Source organism: Eucyclogobius newberryi, unplaced genomic scaffold (genome assembly GCF_026437365.1).
Source record: "Eucyclogobius newberryi isolate DKJ021-1_F unplaced genomic scaffold, fEucNew1.0.hap1 SCAF_4, whole genome shotgun sequence".
Taxonomy (NCBI): Eukaryota; Metazoa; Chordata; class Actinopteri; order Gobiiformes; family Gobiidae; genus Eucyclogobius; species Eucyclogobius newberryi.
Genome location: NW_027316056.1, coordinates 28953640 through 28980694, shown reverse-complemented (window position 1 = coordinate 28980694; position 27055 = coordinate 28953640). Strand labels below are relative to the sequence as shown.

The window sequence follows — 27055 nt, the reverse complement described above, 5'->3', positions numbered from 1 at the left end:
GTCAAGTACAATACTAATCAATGGGTTCACGTATTTACACTCAGACGTGGCGCAGACAAGGTAAAAGCTTCAGGACCTTTGAACCCGGACACCTCAATCCCTCCAGCCTTGATCAATAGTTAAAAAAGGGAAAAAAAAGGTCTTAACTGCCCATCGCGCTCTTACATTTCACATGCGTCTTTGCTAATCATTTTCTCGATGCTATCTCTCTTTGCCTGTCTGGTTTCCTTAGCCGTCGAATGGAAAGTTTATTTCCCAGAGCTCGTAAGAATTCCCAGAAGTCTGCATGGCCCAATCTCACCTCCGCGCCACAGCCAGACACCCTGTTAAAGGCTATTACTACGGCTAATTCTCCTCCTCCATCCCGACAAGATGCAGACAGGACCCCGAACATTAGCTAATCCATACTTATTGCATCTGGATACCTCTCCCAGCCTTGTAATTCATATGGAGAGACGTATTAGCGCGACATATTAGGCTGGCAACAGGTCTGCGAGGTGAGATGCTACGCTAAAGCTAAATTGACTTAGCTTCAGCCCTGTGGGACATTGGAGGGCACTGCTGCTGGCTGATGAGGACTCAGGCTCGGTGTCTGTATTGAGTTTCTGTGATAGCTGTTTAGGATGTAGTGCTACGGCGGGGCAGCGAGGGGGAGTGTAAAGGTGCTCCGGCTCATTGGGTTTACAGACAGGAGTCCTGCAGACCACAAGGCTATAGGGATCAATAGCATTGCACAGCTCTGCAATACCAGGCCAGACACAAACATGGGGGAGATTGCATTACATGTGTAGGATTCAATAGGGGCGACTCTACAAAGTGAGGGAAATACTGAATGAGGGCTGCAGAATTTTGGAATTTGAGAGAGCGGACAAAAAGACTAAGACAAAGGACTATAAAAGTACAAATAATTAAAATAACCTCTGCAGGATTAGCAATTTGTATGCAGAATAAGAATGCTACATTTGCCAATTCCGTTTGCCAATTCCAATTTGATTATAATCAGTCTAGCAGCCCTATACTGAATGATTGAACTCGACAAACAAATATTATAGCCTAAAATTGACCTTTACTTTCCCGCTAATTGATTTTTGAGCCAGTTCCGAGCTCATGTAAATATAGAAGTTTGAATAGAAGCATCTGGCATAAAAGCCTTGCAGGTTTTACACGCCAATGGACATGGAAGACTTATTTCCCTTGTCAATAAGCAACATTTGACAGGTCCGACACATTTATCAGATATGAACCCGCGTCCTATAACCAAAACACTGCACTTCTAACTTCAAATTCAACGATTGGACTAAATACTTTCCCTTTATTTGCCGTCTGTCTCGAACAAGTCGAAACTAAATGGCCAATTCACACTATTCACTCACACACAGAAAACAGTCACACCTTTAGCTTTAAACAAACAGAGCCTATTGGTTTCTTCCATGTCACCCGGGCCAACCCCAGACATTTTTGCGGTGCGCGGACCTGCTGACACGGCCACCCAGCCTGCGCCGGATTTGCTGCCTGGTCCTGGAGTTGACATTTATTAAGGGAAGTTGCGCTGAGAGTTAGAGGGAGATGACAGCCCTCTCGTCACGTCAGGTTTCACCATTTGAAAACCTGCACGTTACACTCCCCTTTTAACAATAAAAAGAACAATGAAGCTGTTCCGATCCGAAGCGCTCTCCGCGGACCCAATGCAAGCGGAATGACAGCTTTCATTTCTCTGCTTAGTGGTATGAACGCGTTTTTACTTAGCTTAACGATTTGTGAGGTTTCAGTGAGATAGAATGAATGAATGAAGTAGAATGAATATTTCTTGGCCGCAAGGGGGGACATAGAGTTTAGTAGACCGTGAGGAACAATGAAAATCTGAAAAGAAGTGGAGTGAAATGGCGTGCGTGTGTGGAGGGCCAGATGTGCCGCGGATGGATCAAACATCTGCTGGCTCGGGATGGCCTCGATGATCTCGAATTGTCCCGCTTGTAAACCTTTTTTTACCTCTTTTTACTATGTGTGCATTTACATTTTCTCGCATTATAGACTCTAAAAATGACACTGTTATACATTAATACCATATTTAAGAGGGAAGGTTAAATTACTATACTATGTTGTTGTCAATGTTGTGGGGAAATCAAAGGCTACATTGATCCTAACATAGAGTCGTGGTTGGATCAATGTAGTGACGTAAAAGCTTTTTCCACTAAAATAAATGATCAGTTTAAAAATGTTGAAACTGAATCCAATTTGTAAATTTCAAGGTTCATTATGTAACTTTTCTGGTGGACGGTCACCACCTGGTCTCCATACTATTTTGCTTTTCAATGTTCAACAATATGGCCTTACACTCATCTACTATATCTCCATGGAGACACGCAAACGACAACACCTGTAAGTGAATAAATGCAAGCGCACCTTCAAACAGACCAGAAACACAGACTTTTAAGATGAACTACAAACTTGGCATTGCGCATTTTGATGAAAATTAACGTTTTAGCAACTGAAAGATCGTCCAATTGCAATTCTGTTTTTTCATCCACTTCCTGTTATTGTTCTCCATTCTTTGTGCTGTGATGGTCTAAAGCTTTTCAGCGTGGATAGGTTACAGTACAGGGGAGGCAGCACCAGATGGTAATGGTGTTTATTTTTGCAGCAACTAATCACCACGCAGGAACGTATGACAGTAGACAGGCCCAGGGACTTGGACGCGTGCCCCGAGAGACCTGCACACCACTTCCTGTAGTGCCCTCATGATCACGCACACACGGTCGCACAGAATGGCACGCGCACGTAAACAAAAACGTCCTCCGGGCCAATAGAAGTATGCATCAATGAGCTGCTGGGCTGGATATGATCTGGCATGGGGCGGGCTGGTGTAAATTATACGCCACGTCGGAATCTTCTGCAGTCGAGATGAACGGACCAAAGTTGTATGCCGGCATCCATTCCGGCAAGGAAGTGTGTCGTCAAACCTTCAAAATTGTAGTTGTAGTTTTATTTATTTATTTTTCAGGATCTTAGTAAAAGAGAAAAAAAGTAATTGTAGTGATTGTGTTAAATTACTGCTGCAAAACAGAGCCCAAAACAAAAAAGAAGTCACAAATTAAAAGCTTTAAGGTGTTAGGAAAGTAGGTGACTTTGAAATTACATGCAATGACGGAGACGTTGATCAGAATCAGAATCAGAATCTTTGCCATTGTCATGGAACAGAATTCACAGGAACTTGTTTTGGTGATTCGGTGCAACATAAAACAATGAACGATGATAAAATAACCTATATAAGTCAAAAAGAAACAATAATTTAAATCTACCATGGGATATAAATAAAAATAGGCTTACTATGTACACAAAATGTACAGTTGAATTTACATACGTAGTGCAGTGGGTGATTAAATTATGTTTAAAGTGACAGTGTGCACCCAAACTGTCTCTCTATGGCTCATACGATGCAGGAGTGTCAGGGTAAAACCAGGGGTGGAGGGAAAGGTACCAGCGAGAGAGGATCGAGTTAATGGTCTTGCATCTTCCTGGCAGCATGTCAATAATGGCTCTGATCACATTAAGTAAAGAGTCCATTAGCTTATTCTCTTTCCTCCAGCCTGGTCCACGACGAAAGCACAGGAGGAGCTGAAAGGCGCTCCTAATGCAGTGTGTCTGCATCTTACAGACACCTTTATCTGTTCCCCCTCGGCCCGAAAACAAAATGACTCGGGGAGGTTTACCTTCACTGCGATCCATTATCCTTTCAACTCTATTTTCCTTTAACACGGTGACAAAGTGTTGTGTAGATTCTTTTGATTGGCCGTGAATGGTGCGTTTTACACTTCATGCTTGGTCATCTTTTATCCTGTCAAAGCATAACATACAGAAGTAGCTTTTGATCATTTGGAACTATTTCTTTTTAGTAAATTATCCTTATCATATTGGATAATTGGGCCCTATTGGATGGGTGTATAATACATTCAGCTTCGGCCAGCGCTTACTGTCGTTGTATCCTTGGGCAAGACATTCAACCCACCTTGCCTATGAACGTGGTGTGTGATTGAGATACTGGTAGTGGTCGAAGAGAAAGCCCTATATGAATCTAACGCACAATTTGTATTATTACTACACACATTTGCTTAGACAATCTTAGACGCTATAGATGACTTAACATATCATCAGCGTAAAATGTAATTGTGACCATATGCCAATGCACCCGTTTGGCACCAGGCCCCTGCCAAAACCGTAATGAAGACAAAGGAGAATGTGCGATGTGAAGGTTTGTCTGACCGCCTTTACACCGTACACTGCCAACACACACACAGAAGACACACAGCCCATTCCTTGACCGCCTCACTGCTCTCCATCGGCCCTGAAGGGAACAGAGCGGCCCCTACATCTGTCCACCAGGCCCCTGCACCATGCACAGACCCGCCGTATCCACACCAGGCATATCACACGAATCATCCTCAATTAATGTGAACCCTCTTCTCCAAGGCGTCCCCCCCGGCTGCGTACGGGCTCCGCTGAGTTTTACACATTGACCACGGACTACGGTTTCCTTAGCACAGCTGGCTAAGACAATCCGGCGTTATTGTGTATGCTTTGTGAAGGGAGACAGGGAATCGATACATCAGGCAGACGCAGACACTGTTCACATGTAAGGGTTGTGATGCAGTTCATCAAAAAAAAGAAGAAAACGAATAAAGAACAGGGTACAAATTCGCTCCGCGGCGCAACAGGGCCTGAAATGGCTTCCATGTGCTGCCCCATCTGCACCTCTGCTGGGCGGTGGCCAAAGCCCTGTCCTCTTCACTTTTAAAAGATGCAGAGGGACAGCTGTAAAATGAAAGAAGGCGCTGATGCTGGAAGGTCAGGGGGTTCAAATGAATAAGGAGTGACGAGGCCTTTTAAAAATGAAAGGTTTTTGAAAGAGATCATAAACAACTTGCGAATAGAGCTTGAACTATTACCTCAGGGATGCATGGCGGAGTCTTTTACCAATCTTGAAGTATTGTTGTTGAGTCTACCTCTAGAAAAAAACTAAAAAACTTAACATACAGTCATGAATTTTTAACCAAAGCTGTAAAGGTTGAGGGCTTCAGGCCATGTGAGTTCTACAAACACAAGACCATTTATATCTAAACTATTGGTACTTTTTTAAAAAGTTTTTCAAGTTTAAGTAAATGTTTTGTTTTTTACATATTTTTCTACATAAAAAATTAAATAAATTCAAATATAGAGAGGTGTAAAATGTAGATTGTAAATGAATGTACACGTGATAAATCAAAAACCATGAATAAAAGTACATTTGACAAGCGGCTTCACATCTATTTATAAATAATAGTTTTCCAGCTACACATTTGAAAGTACATCCTACACACAAGTTAGGTCACATCCAAAAGTAGCCAAGTCCTTTGATGCACAGATCTGGAATGTAGAATTTCCAAAGATCAGAGAGCAAATTTCAACCTCTATGATGCTTACAAATGTCCTCCACCCACGTCTGGACAGGGGCTGCTGATTTCCCTTAGGTCCATCACAGGGGAAGCAGCAGTTCTGGTTGTTCACACATGACCTTTGCCCTGCCACTGCAAAGCCAATGGGGATGCAGCTGGTGCCTTGGGAGCTCTTGCCCTCTGATGTGATGCTCCAGGCGATGGGCTTTGCCTGAACCCCCTCCCCCATGGCACCTCTCGCCACTAGATCTCCTGCATTATTCATAAGACCAAGGCCGGGGTGCGATGGAAAACAGAATATGGAAAAGATAGTGCCAAAGGTTCAAGACCTTCTCAGATCACAAGGAACTTCTGCTTAACCTCCCTTGAAGTGGCAAACGTGGGGCTAGATGCTTTTTTGAGGAATGGGATCTCAAAGCAGGGCCAGAGATCAATAGGGAATCCTCTGAGGCTTGGTGAGGATCGCATTCGCAGCAAGGTGATTGGCCGATCGATGTGTTTCCCAGGGTTGGATCTGCCATCATGAGTAGTGTTCATTCGTTCGCAAATGATACCGTCTCGGCTGCTTATATGTAAATGTGCCACTCAGGGGTCGTCCCACACAGGCGGCGCGGTGTAAACGTTGTCATTCTGGACGTTAACATGATGTAGTGTGATGTGTTCTGTGACAACGGCTGGATGGAGGTCCAAAGGCCAGGTCAGAGGTGGCAAACATTTTTCTTTTGTAGCTTTGTGCGTGGCATTGCATATCATCAGCTTTCAGACGGACTGGACTGCATTGGCTGAATATGATATGTGATGATTACAGAAGAGAGCATTTGTACATGTTGCACTGCTAATCCCTAACGCACATGGAGCGACCTCCTCAGCAACACCGGCAGGATTTTAATAGAGCTTTACACATAACCTGCTAATTGCGTAATTACCTGATTTGTTTTAACTGACAGTGGTGCCCTGGCCCGTGACAATGCCATCATTCGCTCATCCTCATTGTCAGCAATTTGCAATGTAGATGCCCCGGCTCCACGCCCACAACAGCGCGGCCAGCAGCATGGTATTAGAGACGCGATGAATTAGGAATGCTCCGCAACGCCAGCGTGATGAATAAACACTGCCATTGCTACGACGGCAGGCAGATAAAACAAACTAACAGCAGCGAGCCGTCCTCCAGATAAAGTGGGTACCCCCTTGTCTCTGCACTGTAATTATTGGCTAATCGTCATTAACCTGGCAAAGTGAGGTTTCAGCGGATTGTTTAAAGGACTCTTGAATGCATAATGACAGCCTAATATGTCATAGCAATGGGGGTGAAGGGGGGAGGGGTGGATTAATGAGATTTTATTGAAAGGAGTGTACAAGAAGAGGTGGGGCCGCCTGGAAAATATAAGCCAAAGAGGGCCACATTAAGCTAATTGGAGGATGAGTGCCTACTTGTAAAAGTGCTTCTAATGGCATATTTGTTTCTCTCGCACAATCACGGGGGCTAATGCAGGGAGTGGACCGGGGAGAGATACACCGCCATCGTGTTTTCTGAAAATGTGTGTCAACATGCGGATGTAAATTCATTTCACTACTCACTCCGTTGATCTGATTTACACGCCGGATACAAATTGTTTGGCGTGAGATTGGTCCTCACTTGATATGGTGAACTGGGTGAAAGTGTTTAAACGATTATGTTTCAAATATTCAAAAAATTCACATAATTGTGATAAATTTGTGAGTGTTGACCCCATCACACCATCCAAAATTCAATTGACCAATAAATAAGAGGTTAAAGCTGTTCGTAACCTTTCTGGCGATCTCATCTGAACTTCGAATTGCAAATAAACTATTCTAAAAAACATTATTTCTGTTTTATATATTTCTATTTTTTGCAAGACTAGAAGTTAAATAGTGGCAATTCATTAGGCCTTTCAAATATGTTCTTACATCTGCTTTTAGTTGTTTTGAAAATCTCCTTGAGGAAAGACTCACATGTAAGAATTGTATTAGTTTAATAGAGTTTCCGCTGAAATGCTTTTCGATTCACTTTCTAATTTGCTTTAATTTTTAGTTTCAACTAAATAAAAGGGAAGTGCTAATGCCCAGATGGCTCTGCAGTATGAAATAATAGTAGCCAGGCTAGAATTGAAAGTCATACCTCCGGGCTAAACTCCACAGTGCACACAGAATGAAAGTGTAAAATGTTTTTTAATGTATATTTAACAACAAATACCCCAGTGACTATTGATGTTTGGTCTCAGAAGAGTCTATTTCTCCAGTATATCTGAGGGCATGATATGAAACCACTCACACTTTCATGCTGTGTTTTTCTGCAGCTCTTCCTCTGCGCCTGTCCTGTTCTTTCTTTCTCTCTCTGTCTCTCTCTTTAAACATTTATCTTGTGTTTTCTCCTTACAGGCCCTTTGTGCTTTGTAATGTTGGTTTTTACTGCTTTTTACACACTAGAGCTGCCATTTATCTTTTATATATGCCGGCAGCGAGGAGCACATCTCATGTTAACATTTCATTGCCACTAATTGTCACAGATTGTTTTATTTTCTGTTGTCACTTGCAGCTCATCCCACTGGAATAAGTGTGTGTCTTATTTACTACTCTGGACTAAAACAATGTCATCATCTACAATGCATTTAAATTCTACATTTTCAATGTGTTTATTCCCATGACGTTGTCCCTTTCACCCTGGAGTGTTTGAGTTCCTGTAGATGTGGAACAAAGGAAATTAACTCAGGAAGGTGGCATTAGTGTTGTCATTAATGATTTTATGATGTCTGTTGGCCATTCTGCGTCCTTCACATACTTTGTAAACATCCTCAGGTTCTCTTTGTGATCATAGGGAGTCCCACGATAAGTTCACAGGCATAAAATAAGCACTCATGTCACAAATCCATATTTCAGTGTGGGAAGTGGGCACCTGCAGTGTAACTGCATCTCATTTCCCCATCACTGTATCACATTATCCACTAAGTCTTTATTCAATGAATAAACAGGAAGTGGTGGTTGGAAAAGAGGGACACAGTGTAGTTAGGCTTTGGACAACCTCTGTGAGCCGCCTGTCGCTCCGGGGGCCTCTGAATTTCATAAGCTGAAAAGCTTGCCTTTACAAACTAACCCCTGCTCTATGTTCTCTTTTGACCACACTGATTATGCACAATCAATAATGTTTGGTATTTTTGTCTTCTCTTCTGGGGTCTTTAGGATGCTGCAGGCAAGGTCCTGGACCGCTGGACCATCATGTCTCGGGAAGAGGAGATCATCACCCTGCAGCAGTTCCTTCGCTTTGGTGAGACCAAGTCCATTGTTGAACTGATGGCCATCCAGGAGAAGGAAGGTCAGGCAGTCACCGTTCCCTCCTCCAAGACCGACTCCGGGATTAGGACATTTATTGAGAGCAACAACAGAAGCCGCAGCCCCGGGCCCCTGACACATATGGAAAGCAGTAGCCCGTCCAGCATCCATCATTTTGAAAACATCCCCAATAGCCTTGCCTTCCTTCTGCCCTTTCAGTACATCAACCCAGTGTCTGCACCCATGCTCGGCTTACCCCCCAACGGCCTGCCCATGGAGCAGTCTGCTCTCCGGCTGCGAGAGCCCACCCTCCCAAACCAGGGCGAACAGATTGAGACTAGTGAATCTGAAGTGTCCTTGTCTCCCTTCCGCACAGGGCACAGTCCGAGCCGAGGAGTTCTCGGACATTTAAACAACATAGAACCCAAGACGGAGCCCAGTAACAGAGCCTCACCCATCTCCCCTACCCCCTCCCAGCAGTCACAGCTACAGTCTCGATCCACACCACAGCCACAACCACAACCAGGACAACCGCTGTCCCAGAGTCAGACACAACAGCCCAGCAGCCTGACCGACTCACAAGTCCATCATCACTTTGCCAAGGAAGAGCAGAATAAAAGTATCACACATGCTTCTTTCTCTTCCAAAATGCACCGCATGCGCCGCATGGGGTCCACCTCACGGAAAGGACGCGTTTGTTGCAACTCTTGTGGTAAAACCTTTTATGATAAAGGCACTCTAAAGATACATTACAATGCTGTACACTTGAAGATCAAGCACCGCTGCACCATTGAGGGATGTAACATGGTGTTCAGCTCACTCCGTAGTCGCAATCGTCACAGTGCCAATCCTAATCCACGGTTACACATGCCAATGTTACGTAACAACCGTGATAAAGACCTTATCCGTGCCACTGGTAACTCTGGTACGCCTGTCATCTCAAGCACCAAACATGGAGGCTTTAGTCTGACGAGCCCAGGAAGACCCCCTCTGGGCTTCACCACTCCTCCAATGGACTCCATGCTCCAGTCTCCGCTTCAAAGTCCCCTTGTGTTTCCTTCGCTCAAGTCAGTGCAGCCAGTTCAGCCTGTGCCACCGTTCTACCGCACACTACTGTCTCCTGCAGATCTAGTGAGCCCTCCCGTGTCGTTGCCCACCAGCCCCATCCTGCCCACCACCACCAACAGCACCACCCTGATGGACCAGCAGCAGCATCTCCTGGCTGCAGCGGCTGCAGCGGCTGCAGCGTCACACAACAATATCCATGTGTCAGAAGCAGGGCACATGTCTCACCGCTTATCCACGCCCAGTGCCAATCATGAGGGCACCATGGGCAACACTGACCCAACACCCAAAAAGAAGCCCCGCAAGTCCAGTATGCCAGTGAAGATCGAGAAAGAAATCATCGATGTGGCAGATGACTATGAGGACAAAGACGAGGATGATGATCATATCCATAACAACCATCACCACCAGTCCTCTATCCTCCACAGTAGTCTGAAGATGAATGGAAACTGTAATAACAGCAGCACAGGGAACCACAGTGGAGGCAGTGGGCAGCAGTCGCCTTCTCAGGATGAGATGAGTCCAGGATTGGCTCTCAGGGGAATGATGAGGAGTGAGGACGAGTGCCGGGACGGAGCGGGCAGTGACAGCAGAGGAGATCTTCGGAGCACTGGCGACCTGCGCTGTATGGACAGTTTCACATCAGAGGACCAGGACCACGAGAGAGACTTTGAAAATGAATCGGAAAACTCAGACTCAAAAATGTTCTACCGGGATGAAATGATGGATGTGGATGATCAGCACAAACAGCACAGACTGGGGAGGGGTCTAGACAAAGACATGGATGACGAGGTTGGAGAAGATGGACGTTTAAAAGAAAATGGAGGCAAGGGCCATTCATCTCCATCGCCACATCAGCCTCCCATGAAGATAAAGGAGGAGCTGAGCGATCCTACATATGACATGTTCTGCATGGGACAGTATGGGCTGTACAACGGAGGTATGGCAGCTGCTGCTGCTGCGGCTGCCAGTATGGCCGCTCTGCACGAGAGCTTCATCTCCTCGATGGGTTATGGGGCTAGTCCACCAAAGTTCCCCACTTCGCAGTCACCAGACGGAGATCCATGTTCCAGCCCTGACCCCAAGATCTGTTATGTGTGCAAGAAAAGCTTCAAGAGCTCCTATAGCATGAAGCTGCACTACAAGAACGTGCACCTCAAAGAGATGCACGTGTGCACTGTAGCTGGCTGTAATGCTGCTTTCCCCTCTCGACGGAGCCGAGACAGGTCAGTCATATAGAACTCATGATACTTGTGTTTATTTATCTTTTTAGGCAACATTTGTTTCACCAACTTATTTAGTATGGGAGTAAAATGAGTTTATATTAACTTTAAAAGCAAGAAAAAAGTTTAGATGAATATCACTGAAGTGTCTGTACTTTCACAAAAACAGGATCAGGGACATCTGCTGTGTCAAGTCAAATTTGAGGAGTAGATGTAAAGGGAGAACGTCTCAGATTTGCACCCTCCATCTGCACAGGGCTGTGTACCTGCCCTCTCTGCATCACCCTGTCACTGCCAGTTGAAGCCGCATATATCAACAGTGGTTTGTCAAACCGCTGCATGTATTAGCACATCAGGAGGTGAGGCCAGCAGTGATCACCTGGGCTTGTTAGCACGTATCAGTCCCACACTCTCTACTACACACTCTATATACTGCACTGTACTGGAACATATTGCACACCGCTTAACACCGCTAATGCCTTGGGCTAGTTAAGAATACCAAAAACACATCAAGAGAAGTGCCTTAGAAGCAATTAAATTATACAGCCAAAAACACAAATCCACTTCTGTTTACTCTAAAGGAAAATACATCCACTGTATTTTATATCATTTGTGTTACTTAAGGTCTTTGCTAATTTCTCACTGAAATTCTCACTGAGAAACTATTTTTGTATTGACTCTTTTGTTTAGAATCAAGAAATCACAGTTATATCAGCGCTACTACATTGAATTTCATCAAAGATATAGAGCAGTTATTTTAGTACGGCCTTGGGCAATGTGAGTAAGCTTCAACAGCCATCCTCTACAAAGAGTATACAAAATACTGCATATTTACTGTGTACGGTGGACGACTCACAGCTTACAGCCCCACACCAGTAATCAGGCCGTTATTAGCCTCGTTAATCACATTTTAAGAAGGGGACACCATTTCCTTATTTCTCTCATCTTTCTCACAGTTCATTCGTTAACCTAGCTTTAACCTGCTCCCTGTGTGTCACCGCGGCAGCCCGAGCTCCTCCCTCACTCCCTTGGCGGTCTCGGCAGTCCCAGCCTGGGCCACTCTAAATGCAGAGAGTGAAGGTTAATTATGTCAGAGAGTCTTTGGGCTCCTCAGTGCGGCTCCCAGGGTCCCCGCGCGGCATGGGGCCCTCCATTCAGCGCGCTCTGCACAATCAGCTGCCCGTGTCTCCTAAACAAAGGGCACTGTGCGCACAGAGAGAATGTGTGAGCAAAAGGCACATGCTGGTTCAAGACAAAAGCGCCATTAGATCTGTGAATATTGACACAAGAGTCAATTGGGAAATGAAAACAAGGAGAAAATATAATCAGTTCTTATGTAAGGCAATTAGAAGTTATTTTCTAAACTAAAATAACAAGTTCAAGTACAAAATATAAATACAAATACAAAATGTGCATCTACATTTTTTCACAATAGTTTAATTTTCAATGAAGTTAACATATCATATTAGGGTTTGTAACAATTAATTGACTAATTGTGGATAGTGGAAAACAAAAAATAGTCAGAGTTGTATTTTGATAATCGTAGTCATTATTGGGACTATACAGACTCTAAAATTCACACAAAAAATATTAATTCAAAATGTTAACAAAGAATAAAAACTTTCTTTTCCTTCTCTATCTAAAAACCTTGAGTCACAATTTAAATCTTTATTCAACAAGTCTCTGTGTACAACATAATTAATTATTTTCTAGTTGACTAATCGGAAATATTAATTGCTGACTAGTCAACTACTAATATAATAGTTATTTGCTGCTCTAAATGTCTCATTTGTCGTGTGCAGGATAATTGTGCATAATATATTGATCTGATCAATGGTGTCAAAAAAACCAACACAAAAAACTGTACATTTTTAAAAAGAAATGTAAAAATAATTATACAAGAATAGATATGCAACTGCCTTTACTGTTTTGTTTTATTGAACTGACAATACTGCATATGTTTAACAATAGGGATATCAGTTTTATACAGTTCATCTATAATCGTGATTATTAGAGCGACTCATCATGTAGTTATTTAATTTCAATCTGTACAGAAAAAAGCACAATTAAATGTATAATGCTTTTTATGTGGCTGATTTCGTCACAAATAGATAATAATAATTGTTTTAATCGTGATGTTTCTCCTCACACTGATATCGTTGCATCCCTATACAACAATTACAACAACAATTTACTCTTAATCACTATAGCACCCATTAGTTATTGCAGAACAGTGATGCACAAAACCCATTATTGGCGTCGGACCCAGGCAGCGCTGTGACAGAGTTTGATGGATGTTCCTCAGACTCGTGTCCTCCTACTTAAACCCAAAAGCTCCTAACACGCCGAAATGACAGGAAAGACAAAGAACCGCGGTGCCACTTTAATACCACTCAGGCCTGGTTCTCATTTACACATTATCAGCCTCATTTAGACACTCGCACACGCGCACACAAACAGGGCAAAGGCCATCGCGCCGCGCACACCTAAAGATGATTAACGCCAGTCGGGACGGCGGCCTCCTCTGCACAGTCGAGAAACGGGCCCCCGCGAAACCGCTCCCTTCCCCCGCCTTTTTTGGGGTGAAGATGAGACTGTCAAATTGCTTCGCCAGGAACATTACTAGCCAACAGGGAGGCGTGTAGCGGCAGAGAAACGGGGGCAAATCAGGACTTTGGAGGAAAGGGGAAGGAAGAGCCGTAGACACAATGATCAGTTGTATTAAGAGTGTGTTCTTAGCTAATTAGCTCGCAGCGCGCAGTGTGTAGGAATGTTTACAGCGAAGGGCGGAAAAGAGTAAAACTGAGATAGTCACGGCTAACTTAGAGCTTATTAGCAGTGTGAAGGTGTTGTTATATGAAGACATGTTGCAAAGGACCTGCCTACCTGAGCATCAACAGCATTCGCCAAACGGGCAAACGCGTGGCTCCTTTACATTGAAACGAATCCGATAAACTACAACTACCCTCGATGCAGTGGGATTCTGCAGGCACACGAGTCAGAGAACGGCCCTGTTTCAGCCGTAAGTTAAGACGACATGGACACAACTGTACTATCAAAAGATAAATAGGGGATTTACGATGTCTTTTTGATGGAGGCGCCACTATAGAACTAGTATATTTTCTCTTTTACACAAAGAGCACACACACACAGGCAGTGACAGCCACAGCCAATCGATTTGCCACGCTCTCTCCTCAATGCTGACGATGCTCTCGTGGATGGGCTCCTGGTTGCCTGCTTCACACAAAAGGGTCCCTGATATCAATGTATTTTTACCTCTTGCAGGACATTGTCGGATAGGGAAGTAAATAATTAAAGGAAAGGGACCCTTTTTGACTGCATCAACCCTGCCACTGCTGGTAAGCTCTACTATCCATTGTGCCTCATGTTTGCCCATCCTCCTCAGGATGACCCTTTTTTGTTCTGTTGTTGACTTTTGGTTTTGCTTGAACACATGTGCCCTCCCTGCATGGAAACCCCTCACATTAAAGACGTGTTTGCATTTGTAAAGTGAGTGGGTCATGTGCATTCACTGGCTGTTGTTGCTTAAGTTTACGTTCTGTTTGATGCATTGGTGGTTTTCAGATTCAACAATGATTATTTATGGGGGGCAAGAGGCAGTTTTTACTATTGATAACGTTGTATTTTGCCATGAAATATCCAAAAGGTAAACTCACCAATATTGAATCTGATCATTTCTATTTGTGACAAAAACGTACAACTTACAACAAAACATTGCATTTGATTTGTTATAACTGTCCCCCATTTGTGTTAACTATTGTGTGTGTCATCTGAAACCCAGCAATATGATCATATATACTGTTCTTATTAATAAGCACAGAATAGATTTCACCATGCATCATTCAGCATGGATGTTGGACCTTGGTGCAAGTGTTGATTTTGACAACTCATTTCAATTTAGTCTTTGTCTTTTCTGCATCTCAAAATGTAATGAATCCAGTTTCAGTTTTAGCCTAGTTTCAATCTCGTTCGTATAAAACAAGTTTAAGCAACTAAATGTTTAACACTTTCTGTCAATAATGACTTCCTAGACCTTCTGCCACACTGAGGCACCAAACTTGTTCCTTGGGTGTTAGATTGAGATGTATTAAAGAGTGACTTTGCAGGAGAATACGATGTATGCTAATCCTGAAATGTGTCATCGCAACATCTGAAAAAAAGATAAAATGTTCATTATAAATAATAACAATGGAAGTGCTCGAAGTAGAAAAGCATTTACTGTACGTTCTGGAGTTTGTATAAGGTCTGGTGCATTAGACTTAGCCTAATTATCAAACATAATTGTCAGCATACTAAACCATAGCTTTGTTCCATAAATTGTAGTTAGTTTTTGTAAAGTTTTCAAGATTTAAAAAAATATATATATACATATCCAGACAAAATGACCAATTACTTTAGTTGATAACATTAACACTGCCTCTGCATTTTTATTTCTAATATATTTTTTATTGCAGTCTATATTCAAATATAGTTACAATATAATCAATACAATGTAGCGTATCATTGACGAGTATAAATATATATAAAAAATCCTAAACAATGACATTGATATACACATGAATAGTGAAAAGCCTTAAAGTGATCAGTACATTTCCACTTAAGTCCTGCAGAGTACAGTGTAGAGGCAAAGTGCCCCTTCTGATTACATGCAGAGCCACACATAAAGACAAGTTCATTGAGGTGCCGGATTAAGCAGCCTCCAATAGAGAGCCAATACGATAATGCTGTCAGGGCCCGGTGCTAATATGCTATCCAGTTCCCCTCGATTATCACATTACCACAAGTCCAATCAATTGATAAACTCCCATTCAATATGCTGGAGTATTTAATTGAATCAGACTCTATTGGATTTGAGGGCCGTGCAGTGCACACATGCTGACGGCAGTGAACAGGGGCCAGTGCTCTGTGGCATGAGACTGCACTTATCTGTGTACAAGCCGCAGACGCTGTGTCATATACGCATGTAAATACTTCAATTATAAACACGTAAATCATTTGTTTGCATTGCGTTAAAGTAATATCTACGGTTATATATTAAGGTGAGACACTGCAGGGAGAAAATGAAATAATATATGTGGAGATATGAAACTTTTCTTGTGGATTAGTCTATTGACTTCTATAGGGGAAAAAATATGTGTAAAAATGCACAAAATATACGGTATAGATAGATAATAATGAAACATCTTAATGTGTAGATTGCAATATTTTTGTTGTTTTGTACTGACTTAAGAAACCAGTGGAATTATGACATCAAAATATGAACATTACACTTTATTCTTCAATATTCTTTATCTAGAATCCTTCAGTCACCACATTACAACCTTTATTTACCTATTATTTTATAAGTCTCAATCATATACAATAGAAATAATTATATCTCTAGATTATATATGTTTTTATTTATTGATGGATAACTGTAAAACATCTTTAAGTGACGATATTGAGTCGTTTCTATGTGAAAGCTGACTCAAAATAGCCTGCAGTGTTTTCTCCTTAAAGTGCACTATGTAACATTTCTGGTCGTGTCAAGGTGCATTTATTTGCTGCTTCTGAAATACCGTTATTTCATTTTTTTACTAATAGCGGGCTCGCCTCTGCACAGATCTGACCTGTGACTTGACCATGTGCCGTTTCACCACCACAGAAGTCACATAGTGCACTTTGGTCCTAAATTGAGCCCAGTTTAGTCTGGATGTGGACTTGGTTTGGTCCTTATAGTCTTTGTTTAGTCCAGGTCCAGCCAACGTTTAGTTCTGGGTTTGGTCCCAATTTTGATGCGGTGAATGTGCAAGTGTCAACGCACCCTGAAATGACATGTTCACTTTGGAAACACATAAAAACTAAATTTATACCTTATTTCTGTAAATAATAACGCTTTATACCAACCACATGTTTAATAGCCTTAATAAAGACCTAATTCATTATGAACAATTAGTTTATTAGGAATGATTCAGACTTAGTAACCATAAGTTAGTTAGTTTAATATTATTAAAATAGCCTAAACTTAAACCCCAACCCTTAAATAAGTAGTAATTAGGCCTGAATCACATGTCGTTTTCATGCTTTGTTCAGTCACTTTTAGGTGTGATTATTATAAAGTGACACCTGTAAACATTCATTTGGCCTTTCTGAAGAGTGAAAGATCTAATAGTGTTGTTTTTTCTTTCTCCAGGCACAGCTCCAACATCAACCTGCACCGCAAACTGCTGACCAAAGAGCTGGACGACATAGTCCTGGACCCCCACCTCACGCCTCTGCCCAAAGACCTGCGAGTCGGGTTACTGGCCAAGCTCTACGCGGGCCACCACCACCCCTACCACCACCACATGGGCCTGGACCCTATGCTGGGGCTGGCTGTCGGAGGCCCCCACTCCCCCATGAACAACGGCTACGCCCACCACTTCCACCGTTTCCACCAGACCCACCACAACAACCACCTCCACCACCACCGCCTCAACGGCTTCTCCAGAGCCCCGCCGGACGACTACATGGTGCTGGACCTGAGCACCACCTCCAGCATCCACTCCAGCAGCAGTGTGCACTCTTCGCACGGGTCGGACGAGGGCAGCGACGAGGGCATCCTGCTGGACGACCTGGACGACGACGAGGAGGACGGGGAGGAGGAAGGGGAGGAGGTGAACAGCGAGGGGGAGAACGTGGTGGAGAGGCGCGCCCAGAGGGACAGCGGGGAGGCGGGCGGGGAAGGGGCCGTGGGCGACGCGACGGGACAATTCGTGCACCATTCGTCCAACGGGGGCGGCAACGGCGGCGTCCTTTGCAATATCTGCCACAAAATGTACAGCAACAAAGGGACCCTGCGCGTGCACTACAAGACTGTGCACCTGCGGGAGATGCACAAGTGCAAAGTCCCCGGGTGCAACATGGTTTTCAGTTCGGTACGCAGCCGTAACCGACACTCGCAGAACCCGAACCTCCACAAAAACATGCCGTTCTCCTCCACCATAGACTGAAGGCGACCTCAGCTCCTCCCACACGCTCCTCGCCCTTCCTCCTCCTCAGATTCTAGCACTCCGAGGTCGCCGCGGACAAGCCGGGCGCCTCCTGCCTACTACCCAGTGAAGATTTCTAACATGTCTGTATGTACAAATCGCTGACATCCAATGCAGTTTATCATTGTGGCGATGACAATATTGAGGATGGAGTTTCCGACGGACTCCAGAAGTTTTGGGGTTTTTCTTTCGGAAAAAAATATATTTTCTTTCAAGACTGATTCGTTTATTTTGTTTTTTTCGTCCGTCAAAGAATCTACTCTTATTTGTGACTTTGCCTGCCGAAAAAGATCGTACTGAAAAAAGAAAAACTTCTCGTCGTATTTGTGTAAGAACTTTTAAATGAATCCCTTACAGAAAAAAGCATGACAGTTCATTTGTAAATAATGTCCCGAAATGAGGTTTTTGGTGTACAAGAGTTGTGTTGATGGTCGTTCGTTTCTGTTCCTTCTCTACCTTTTTTATGTTACAGTCCAGTACAATACTTCCAGCTATAGGCAAGAAAGAGGTAGCAACTTATTAGCTTTGCGCTCATTTATGTTAGCTTCAATGACACTAGGAAAAAAAATGATCACGTGAGTTGTTTTATCTACTTGTTAGATCGTCAGAGGTTGCCGGCATGCTTTTCGAGGCTCCTACGCTGTTATCATTCTCTGTATTTCGATTTTTTTCCTTTGTCAGTTCATGTTAACAAGCTTTAGTATTTTTGATTTCATTTTTTTTTTTGCACTTTGCATTTATAAGGGGATGTGTAATAATATTAAAATGAGGACTTTTGCAATGGTGACTTTAAGTGTTATGTGGGCCCACTGACGTGCCAAGACATACGATCGTATTTTCCCCATTTCCCCAAATATAATATTCCTTGAAGTCCTTGAATAATTCCTTTATATTTTTGCAAAACGTCTACTACTGTCCCATAATTTCAATCGTCACCAATAACCCACATATTTATAGAGAAAGTGTTCATAAAAATACATAAATGCTTGTGACCAAATGTGAGTGAACTTCAATTAGGCCCCATTGCACTTAAGTCTTAAAAGTATTGCTGTGATATTTAAATTGAAAAAGTGTTGGCTACTAATGTAAACTTAATGATTGTCTTACGGTACAAATATTTGCAAAAAACAAGCAAAAGTAGCCAAGGGAAAGGGTATTTATTGATGTATCGTAAATGGAGTCGCGTTTATTTTGTAAGAAAAAGACAAAAAACATGCATCTTAGTCTCTATTATTAGCGACGTGTTACTCCACAGCTCGACTGGTGCTACGCAGGGAGGCGGTTTCTCCAAGCGGTAGGCTGTACAGTACTCACCCTACATCCATAAAAGTGTTCTATTAGGCATCTCACAATATAGACACGACCCATTCTGCCGAAATGCCTCATGTCTTTTTTAAGCCTCCCCCGTATGACACATGCAGTTGGTTCGTCTCCTCTTTCAGATAAAGCGCAGCGGGCGGAGCGGCGAGCCTGATGGAAGGGCTTGCGGAGGAGGATGGGCTGACTAGGGAGGAAAGAATGACAGCAACAATCATTAAAAAATGTGCTGCTTCTCCGTTACCTGGAGGCGTCCCTGGCATCCGCCGCGTCTTCTGTCTAATAACTCACTTGTCACTTGGCTACACCGCCAGGCGCCAAGGTTGCTGACAGGACGGTGACACTGACAGGCCAAAAGAGAGAGGAGAGGAGAGAGAAAGAGAGGGAGAAAGAAGGGTGGAAGCTCTTCAACAATTCAATTTGACTCGTCCGATTCATCTACTCACATCCAGCGCGTTCGTACCTATTCAGGGTCACTGGTAATTTACTAGCGTTTTTTTTCCTTCTTCTTCTTCCCCTCGCTCTTTGTCTGTCAGTGCACGGCCATTTAACAGCCCGCCTTACCCATTTCTCCCAGCCGCCACTCACTTACCACCTCCGCACCCCACAGCGCAGGTTCTACTGGGACACGGGCTAATAGTGTATGCTTAAGTTCACCGGACGGCCACGGCGCAGGGAGAAAGGCATGGGTAATTGCCTGTTTATCCCAAGTGAAGAGAAAATTGAGTACAGGAACCCTCGTCTGCTCCCAGGAGTAGCTTCGGCTTCTCGTTCGCTCGTTCAATTCCCCCGCGGCCGTCGCTCGGGTAGAGAGGGGGGGGGAAAGAAGTGCTACTCTGGGAACCCCCGCTGACAGCTGTCTTTCCGACGCACGACGACACAAACGCACGCTTTCAGGCACACGTGCGGCGCGGCGGTGCTGGCTGATCTGGACAGGCCGCCCGGTGACAGGGAGAAGATGACTTGTTAACCTCCAGTGACCGGAGATGGAAGGAAATAGAAACGAAATGCAACCGATGTCTATTGAAATGATGGTGGGTGTGTGCTTCGTGTAGAAAAGTATGGGGAAAAGCAGTACTGTACCGTACAATAATGGTTTAGAACATGCAAAAACACACAATTAAAGGTCAGAAATAAAAATCAACAAAAAGTATTTGGCCTATTAATGACAAAAAAAGGAAAAAGTTTTAATTTCTCTCCAATCCAAGCACTTCTGAATTACTTAACATTAATCATAATTGTTTTATTTCGTGTTTTCAGCTCCGTACTCGCATCTTTTATGAGATTCTAAACCTATAAACTAAAACTTTTTTGGCACAGTACGAGAGTGAGTGGAGATTCAGGCCACACCAGGGTCTAACGTGGTTCTACATGCAAAGGACAGTCCAGCTTGGCCATTAGGACCGACAGCAGGAGAGCGATGGGGCAGAGGGCTTGGCTTTGGAGCTGAAGCCTCGAGGTGCTCAGATAACGAACTGAAGAAGAGACAGAGAGAGAGAGCGTGAGATTCATCAGATGCTCTCTATGATTGCCCCAGCAGAAAGCCCACCAAACACTCCTATCTCCCTCTCCAGAGAAATGGCCCACGTTTGGCGATCAGAACCCCTCACAGTGGGCTCAGGTGCTGCCCAGTGACAAGCCAATAGGTCGACCGCAACACACTCGAGTGAGTTTTTAATAATTGATCGGCAGGAACATTGGTGAATCAGTAGTATTCTGCAGAGGGACAAGGCCAGGCGCTGTCACAGGTTATCTCAGAGGAGACGCTGCATGTGAAAGGAGGTGTTAAAAAGCATATGGTGCAGGATATGGGTCTGTGTTCTGTGGATGCCTCTGGTAAAGTGTTCAACTGGGATGGTCCCCCAAATTAGCTATTAGCTGTCTAATCAGACATGTTTCCAATTCCATTTCAACTCTTGAACAGTGAAAGCTCAACGTTCAGGTGAATTCTTTCTGTTTTGATTGTGTTTGTGTACGTAGTGCATCTGTGTGTCTCCACTGGCTTCATTATGGCCCCGGCCCGTCACAGCACTGCATGGCTGCAGTTACACAGCAGACACTCCAGTGAGGATATGGTGATGTGGACGCCTCATGAATACTGTATGTGAGCTAAACAGCTGTTTCCATTTGCAGACAGGTGAAATGGTCCTCTTCTCAAAGACTTCTCGTTCTTTCTTTTCTTTCCACTCTCTTGTGTTTGTTTCTGTATCATAACTGTCTATGGTTTTTGCATAAAATGCATAAGGGTTTTGGGATGTAAATGGAATTTTATTCATATTTTGTCCAAATACCTCTTGTAATTTGTATCAGAATTCTTGTACAATTTTTTATATTAAAGATTTATCAGTCACTGGCATTTTGTCAACTGTTTATTTTAACTTTTGTTCTAATATTATAGAGGCACAGTGCCAAAGAAAGACACAAACAGCAGGTGCCAATCAAGCCACAGTAACAAGGAGCTTTTATTGGCCTCTTTAATTGCCTTTGATAGAAATCATGAGGGAAAAGGCTATCTTGACCAATTAGTGGACGATTAGATTAATAGAGTTATTAAAAGATGTACAGGAGCGAGAGGACGGTGCTGCTGCCGTTAGCAAATTAGAGAGATGGCCAAACAAAGGATACTCCGCTCCAGCCTGCGGACGATCACACACAAATTAAATTAGCCTCAGTCACTCACACAAGTATGAACAGGAGGAAATGAGCGAGTACGGCTATAAACGGGATAAACACAAAATAATACATATTAACATGAGCAGATGACAAATGCGGGGTCGTTTAGCCAAAGTGACCCGCGCTGACATCATATGCTTTGTCCAGGGCTTGAATTACAAATTGATGTGAGCTCCAGCAGCGATGTCATGTTTGCTCTGGTGACCAACGGGAACACAGCGCACCCCACCAGCACCACACGGCACCGCCTCCGTCCCGCCGCTCACAGTGAGGGGCTGACACGGCCCTTATTGACCTTGAATCAGAAACCCCTGCTCATTGTCACGAGCACACACCCGCTTTTTGATCCCGTGTCACAAAATTGCACCGTCTTGAGAATAATGGAGCAGAATGGTATTGATTGGAAGCAGGTTTGTAAAAGATACTGCTCTCTCCGCCTCCAAGATATCCAGCCATCCAAGCCTCGGTGACAAGCCCCCACTGGGAAGCATGATGTTGACCTCCGCTACACAAGTGAGCATGTTTCTGATGCCGGAGACCCATCGATTGGCCCTCCGCTGACCTTTGAGAGGCAGAGATCCAGGCCGTGTGTCCGATAGCACCCAGGCCCGCAGCGGACGGAAGGAGCGACCGCCTCGGTAGGTTGTGTGGTTTTGGTCGACTTGGCTGTAGTCGAGGGAGGGAGGGGAAGGTGATGGGCGGGTGGGAGACGGGCTCGCAGAAGGGGGGGCCGGCGCAGAGGTTGATGGAGCAAAGATGTGTCAGTTCGTCTGTCAGTCTGTCCATCTTACTGACCTTTGAGGCATTATTTAAAAGTACAATGTTACAGAACTGGAGGATACAGTGATCATAATGCACTCGTTTTGTTTGCAGACACTTCAGAATGCACTGTGTAATTTTTGCTTGCTTTTCTCCATGGAAATAGAGGTGGGCAATACGCAAAAAATATATATCTACATCACATTGTTGAAGTTTATTCTTGTTTTCTCATCTTTAAGAGATAACTGAAGACATTTGCTGTCTGTGAAAGTTCACTCTTCACTGTGATGTGTAGGGATGTGACCAATTTGTGTGGCATTAATTATCTTTATCCAACGTTCATTTAATGACGTGTATTTTTAATGCCCAGAAATACGTTGAAAAACATTGCATTTGAACTGTGGGCTGATCAAATGCGGACTTCCACCGTTTGAATCACGAATAAACACGTGCGCTTGTTATTTTGCGGGCTTCTTTTTAAGTGGTGGGAAGTTCAATATAGACAATGGAAAAATGTCAAAACAGCCACACTAACAGTCGTGTATCTTGGCTACATCACAACACACACACACACGCACACACACACACACACACACACACACGCACGCACGCACGCACAGGTATTTGGACTATGAGGAAGAGTAGCGAGTATCTAGGAGAGGACACGCATGCAGTAAAGTGTGCTTTTTGTTTTTTTCAAAGCAGCTAAATCCGTTCATTAGAATGTCAGACGTTTAACACCACCCTTCACCCAACAAGAGGTATGTGCCACGCCAAATTCACCTTCACTCTTACGGGCAAGTATATAGGACAAAAATGAGGGCAGACTGAGCCATAGCCACAAACAGACTATGAACATGGATGTGTCCGTAAGTTATTCTTGGTGTACGGTGTGGCAAAGGTCCATTTTAAGTACTAAACAATGGCGTGCGGTACAAACTACGTGTAGGAGAAAAGTGAGCCAAAAAGTTACCAACTAAAATTTAATGATAAATAGTTGAATAAATAATGAAATAACTCTTCTTCTGTGTTGTGCATATTGATTTACAGCACCCCAGTCATTCAACTTGTCAAAAATCAATGTTCATCAACCGCTGATTGTAATTGTGACTCAAAACGAAGAGCTAAATTAGAAGGCCAAATTAAAACCTCATCTTTGACAAAACTGCAGACGCACATTATCACTTTACTCCTGGCTCTTTGATGAAATTACACAGCTGTTGGTCGAATTCAGACAACATTCTAGAGAACAGATTTAACTTTGAGAGTTGAGTTCTTCTGTGGCAAACATGGACCAAGCCAAACCCGAGCACAAGACTGGGCCCGATCGATTCAGTTCTACACCAGTGAGGCCCGCAACGCTGGCTAATGCTATTGACGAGCCATCAGTCTTGTCCAGAAGTGTGGAGGCATGCAGCTCTTTTTTCCGAGTCCGACCAAGGAAGGAGAGAGGAAGAGGAGGAGAGGAAAAAGAGGGGAGAAACATCAATGGACAGTGATGGAGAGCGGGGAGGAGGGTGAAGATGCAAGCGCAGCAGACGGACTCAGACCCTGTCCATGGTTTGGGAACACTAAATTAGAAAAAAGACAAAAGGGATGAGAGAGGGAGAAACTGTAAACAGCCGCATCGATCCGACCAGTGTTGGGCAAATCAAACCATTACTGCCGAGCCTCATGCCCCGGAGTAGATCTGCAAACTTCCCCGGTGTAGAGAAAAGTTTTCACCAGCAACACTGGATCGCGCTCAGAATTATTCGACATGGCAACTCTTTAGCCTGCTTACCCGCTCGCTGCCTCGTGCGGCCGTGTGAGTCGGGTCGAGAGCACTCTTTGGCTGAACTGTTGTCTTGTATCTCGAGAGAACCGGTCGGACCAATTAGTGCCCGTCCACATGCAGATTAAAACCACCAGGGACTAAGAATATCATCATTTAGCATCAGCGCTAAAACTATGTACCGTATTTTCCAGACTATAAGTCGCACCTTTTTTCATAGTTTTGGCTGGGATGCAACTTATACTTATATTTATATACTTATACTCTGGAGCGACTTATATGTGATATTATTTGTTATTTTCAGTTTTATTCTTCTCTATTATGCATTTTTTGGCTGGTGCAACTTATTCTCTGATGCGACTTATAGTCCGGAAAATACGGTAGCTATAAATGCTGACTTATTATTTAACAAAACTTTGGAAACAGGGATAACTGACATCTCATTTACTAATTAAAAGTTTGGCTTTTTTGCTTCATTTTGCTTCTCAAAGTGAAAAAACACATCGACGCCCAAGTTTTTATTGTTTTACTTTTAAACGTAGAAAACCAAAACAATAAAAAGACCGTTATTAGTGTCATCGCTGATCTAAAACCTGTAAAGTTCCAAACACGTGAACTATTTGGCTGTTGGGTTCTCGTTTTGAACAGTTGAACACTTCTCCCGGTGTTGTCTTTGACTTCCCCCCAGTTGAGCTTCTATGCAATTTGGGGAATTTAGAATCACAGCCCACCATTACCTTTGAGACACAAACATCCACCTTTATAAACACTGACGTATCCACTGGTGAAGTATTTACATCTTTAAATCTTACGTAAAGACCTTAACATGCTGTCTGCGATAACCCTTCTGTGACTCGCCGTCCGCCGTGTATTGATTGTTTTAGGCGACTTGGAGAGAACCCCGCAGAGATATAATCAGGGCGTGAAGAGAACCCCAGACATTTGAGTCGACTGGAACTATCAGCACATCACGCGAAGATCCCATCGTCCTGCATTCGAGGCTTGAGTGATCAGAATTGTTATTTTTTTCACATAAACCCAATTTTTTCCCACTGCTCTGTACTTGCCATTAAAAGAACAATAATACGAATTTGACACCAGGGTTACAGAATGTTCCATATTGCAACATTTTCAATAAAAACAATATGCTACTATGAAAAGACATCATTTCACAGCTCTAGTTTTGAACAGAAAGTCCTTGGACGTTCCTATTATTAGTTGTTATAAAGCCGGATGTCCAAATCCCGTTTTTGGCCGTCTGCAATGAAACATGATCGTGAGGAAACTCTTGAGTTGTGGTTCAAAAACATGGGTCATAGGTCATAGGAGAAACTTTATTTTTTTATTTTTTGCGGGGATTTATATCAAACGCACCTGGTTTTTAGGAATATTGGTCTCAAAGTGAGCCCTCCTCCCGCTGCGTCTACAATCAATCTCTGTCAAACACACGACCAACTGGAAACAAAAGAGCTCATAAACGGGACCGTATCGCCTCATTTCACTTTCCATTTACTAACTTGTATAAAGCATCACTAGCATGCAGCGCTAACATCAGGTACAACTAAGGTGACTTTACCAAACGGAGCGTAAAGAGCCTGATATTCGCTCGTCGAGTGAAGACGTCTTACAGGTTTAAATACTTCATGTCTTGCAGTGGTGGATGAACTCTAGATGCCTTCTCCAACTGTTTCATTGTTGATTTTAGTCAAATAAAAAAAAAAGTAAAAGAGGCCACGGCTGTTACGATTTTTGGCTTTACGAAAATACTTTGAATTGCATTGAAATTGACATCCATAAATCTTATAAGAAAGAAGTGCAGTGGACACCAGTCATTCAATATTTCAAGCCTACTTTTTGCCAGTATTTTTGTTAGTAAAAGTACAAATTTTAGTTTAGTTTCCTATTGACTGCCAGACAGGAACCTCCCAGATGAACATGACAACCAAGCCCTGCATTTATATATATTCCTTTTAAAATATTGATGAAAATATTGTGGTTTAGATTTAACAAAATAAAATAATAATCTAGTCTGTGGATGTCATTGTTCAATACAAAATCCCCCCCCAAAAAGCGTGTGTTTGGAAAGGAAGGGGTTAACAGGGAAGAGGGTGGAGAGGAGGAAGAAAGAAAAAAAACCTTTGGCAACCCAGGGACAGAGGGAACGCTGAACTCATCACAAACCCTCCGCTGGCGTCCGCGAGCACATAATGACCCCAACAAGACGGGAATCCCTTTTAATTAAAGTGAAGGCAGATCAGTTAAGCAGATGGTTGCCGACAAATATTAGGGGAAATAGAATGTTTAATGGTCTGTGCACTTATCGCAGGCTATTTTCCACACCCAGCCCAAACTGATAAACAGGACAGGGGCTTGTTAATCAACCTTACAACCTTTAAAGCCCCAGATAAGAGAATAATTCGGGATCTTTGTAAATTAGCTTGAGATGTGGCGAAGACGCTGGCCCCTCACGTACACAGGGCCAGACTGTAGGAGAGG

At 43.5% G+C, this 27055-nt stretch overlaps 1 protein-coding gene across 3 annotated transcripts in view; it reads left to right on the top strand.

The window, feature by feature from the left end:
• The window catches only part of bnc2 (basonuclin zinc finger protein 2), a 212574-nt gene extending 190865 nt beyond the window's left edge, over positions 1 to 21709 (top strand). For 2 of the 3 annotated variants that reach the window (XM_072462859.1, XM_072462858.1), the window contains exons 5-6: positions 8628 to 11008; positions 17199 to 21709. In XM_072462859.1, coding sequence (XP_072318960.1) covers positions 8628 to 11008; positions 17199 to 17997 — 3180 coding nt within the window. In that variant the 3' untranslated portion in view covers positions 17998 to 21709. Of the gene's footprint in view, positions 1 to 8627; positions 11009 to 14290; positions 14365 to 17198 lie in introns of all 3 variants that reach the window. The other variant, XM_072462860.1, reaches the window with a different exon arrangement.
• Positions 21710 to 27055: the final 5346 nt, after the last annotated feature.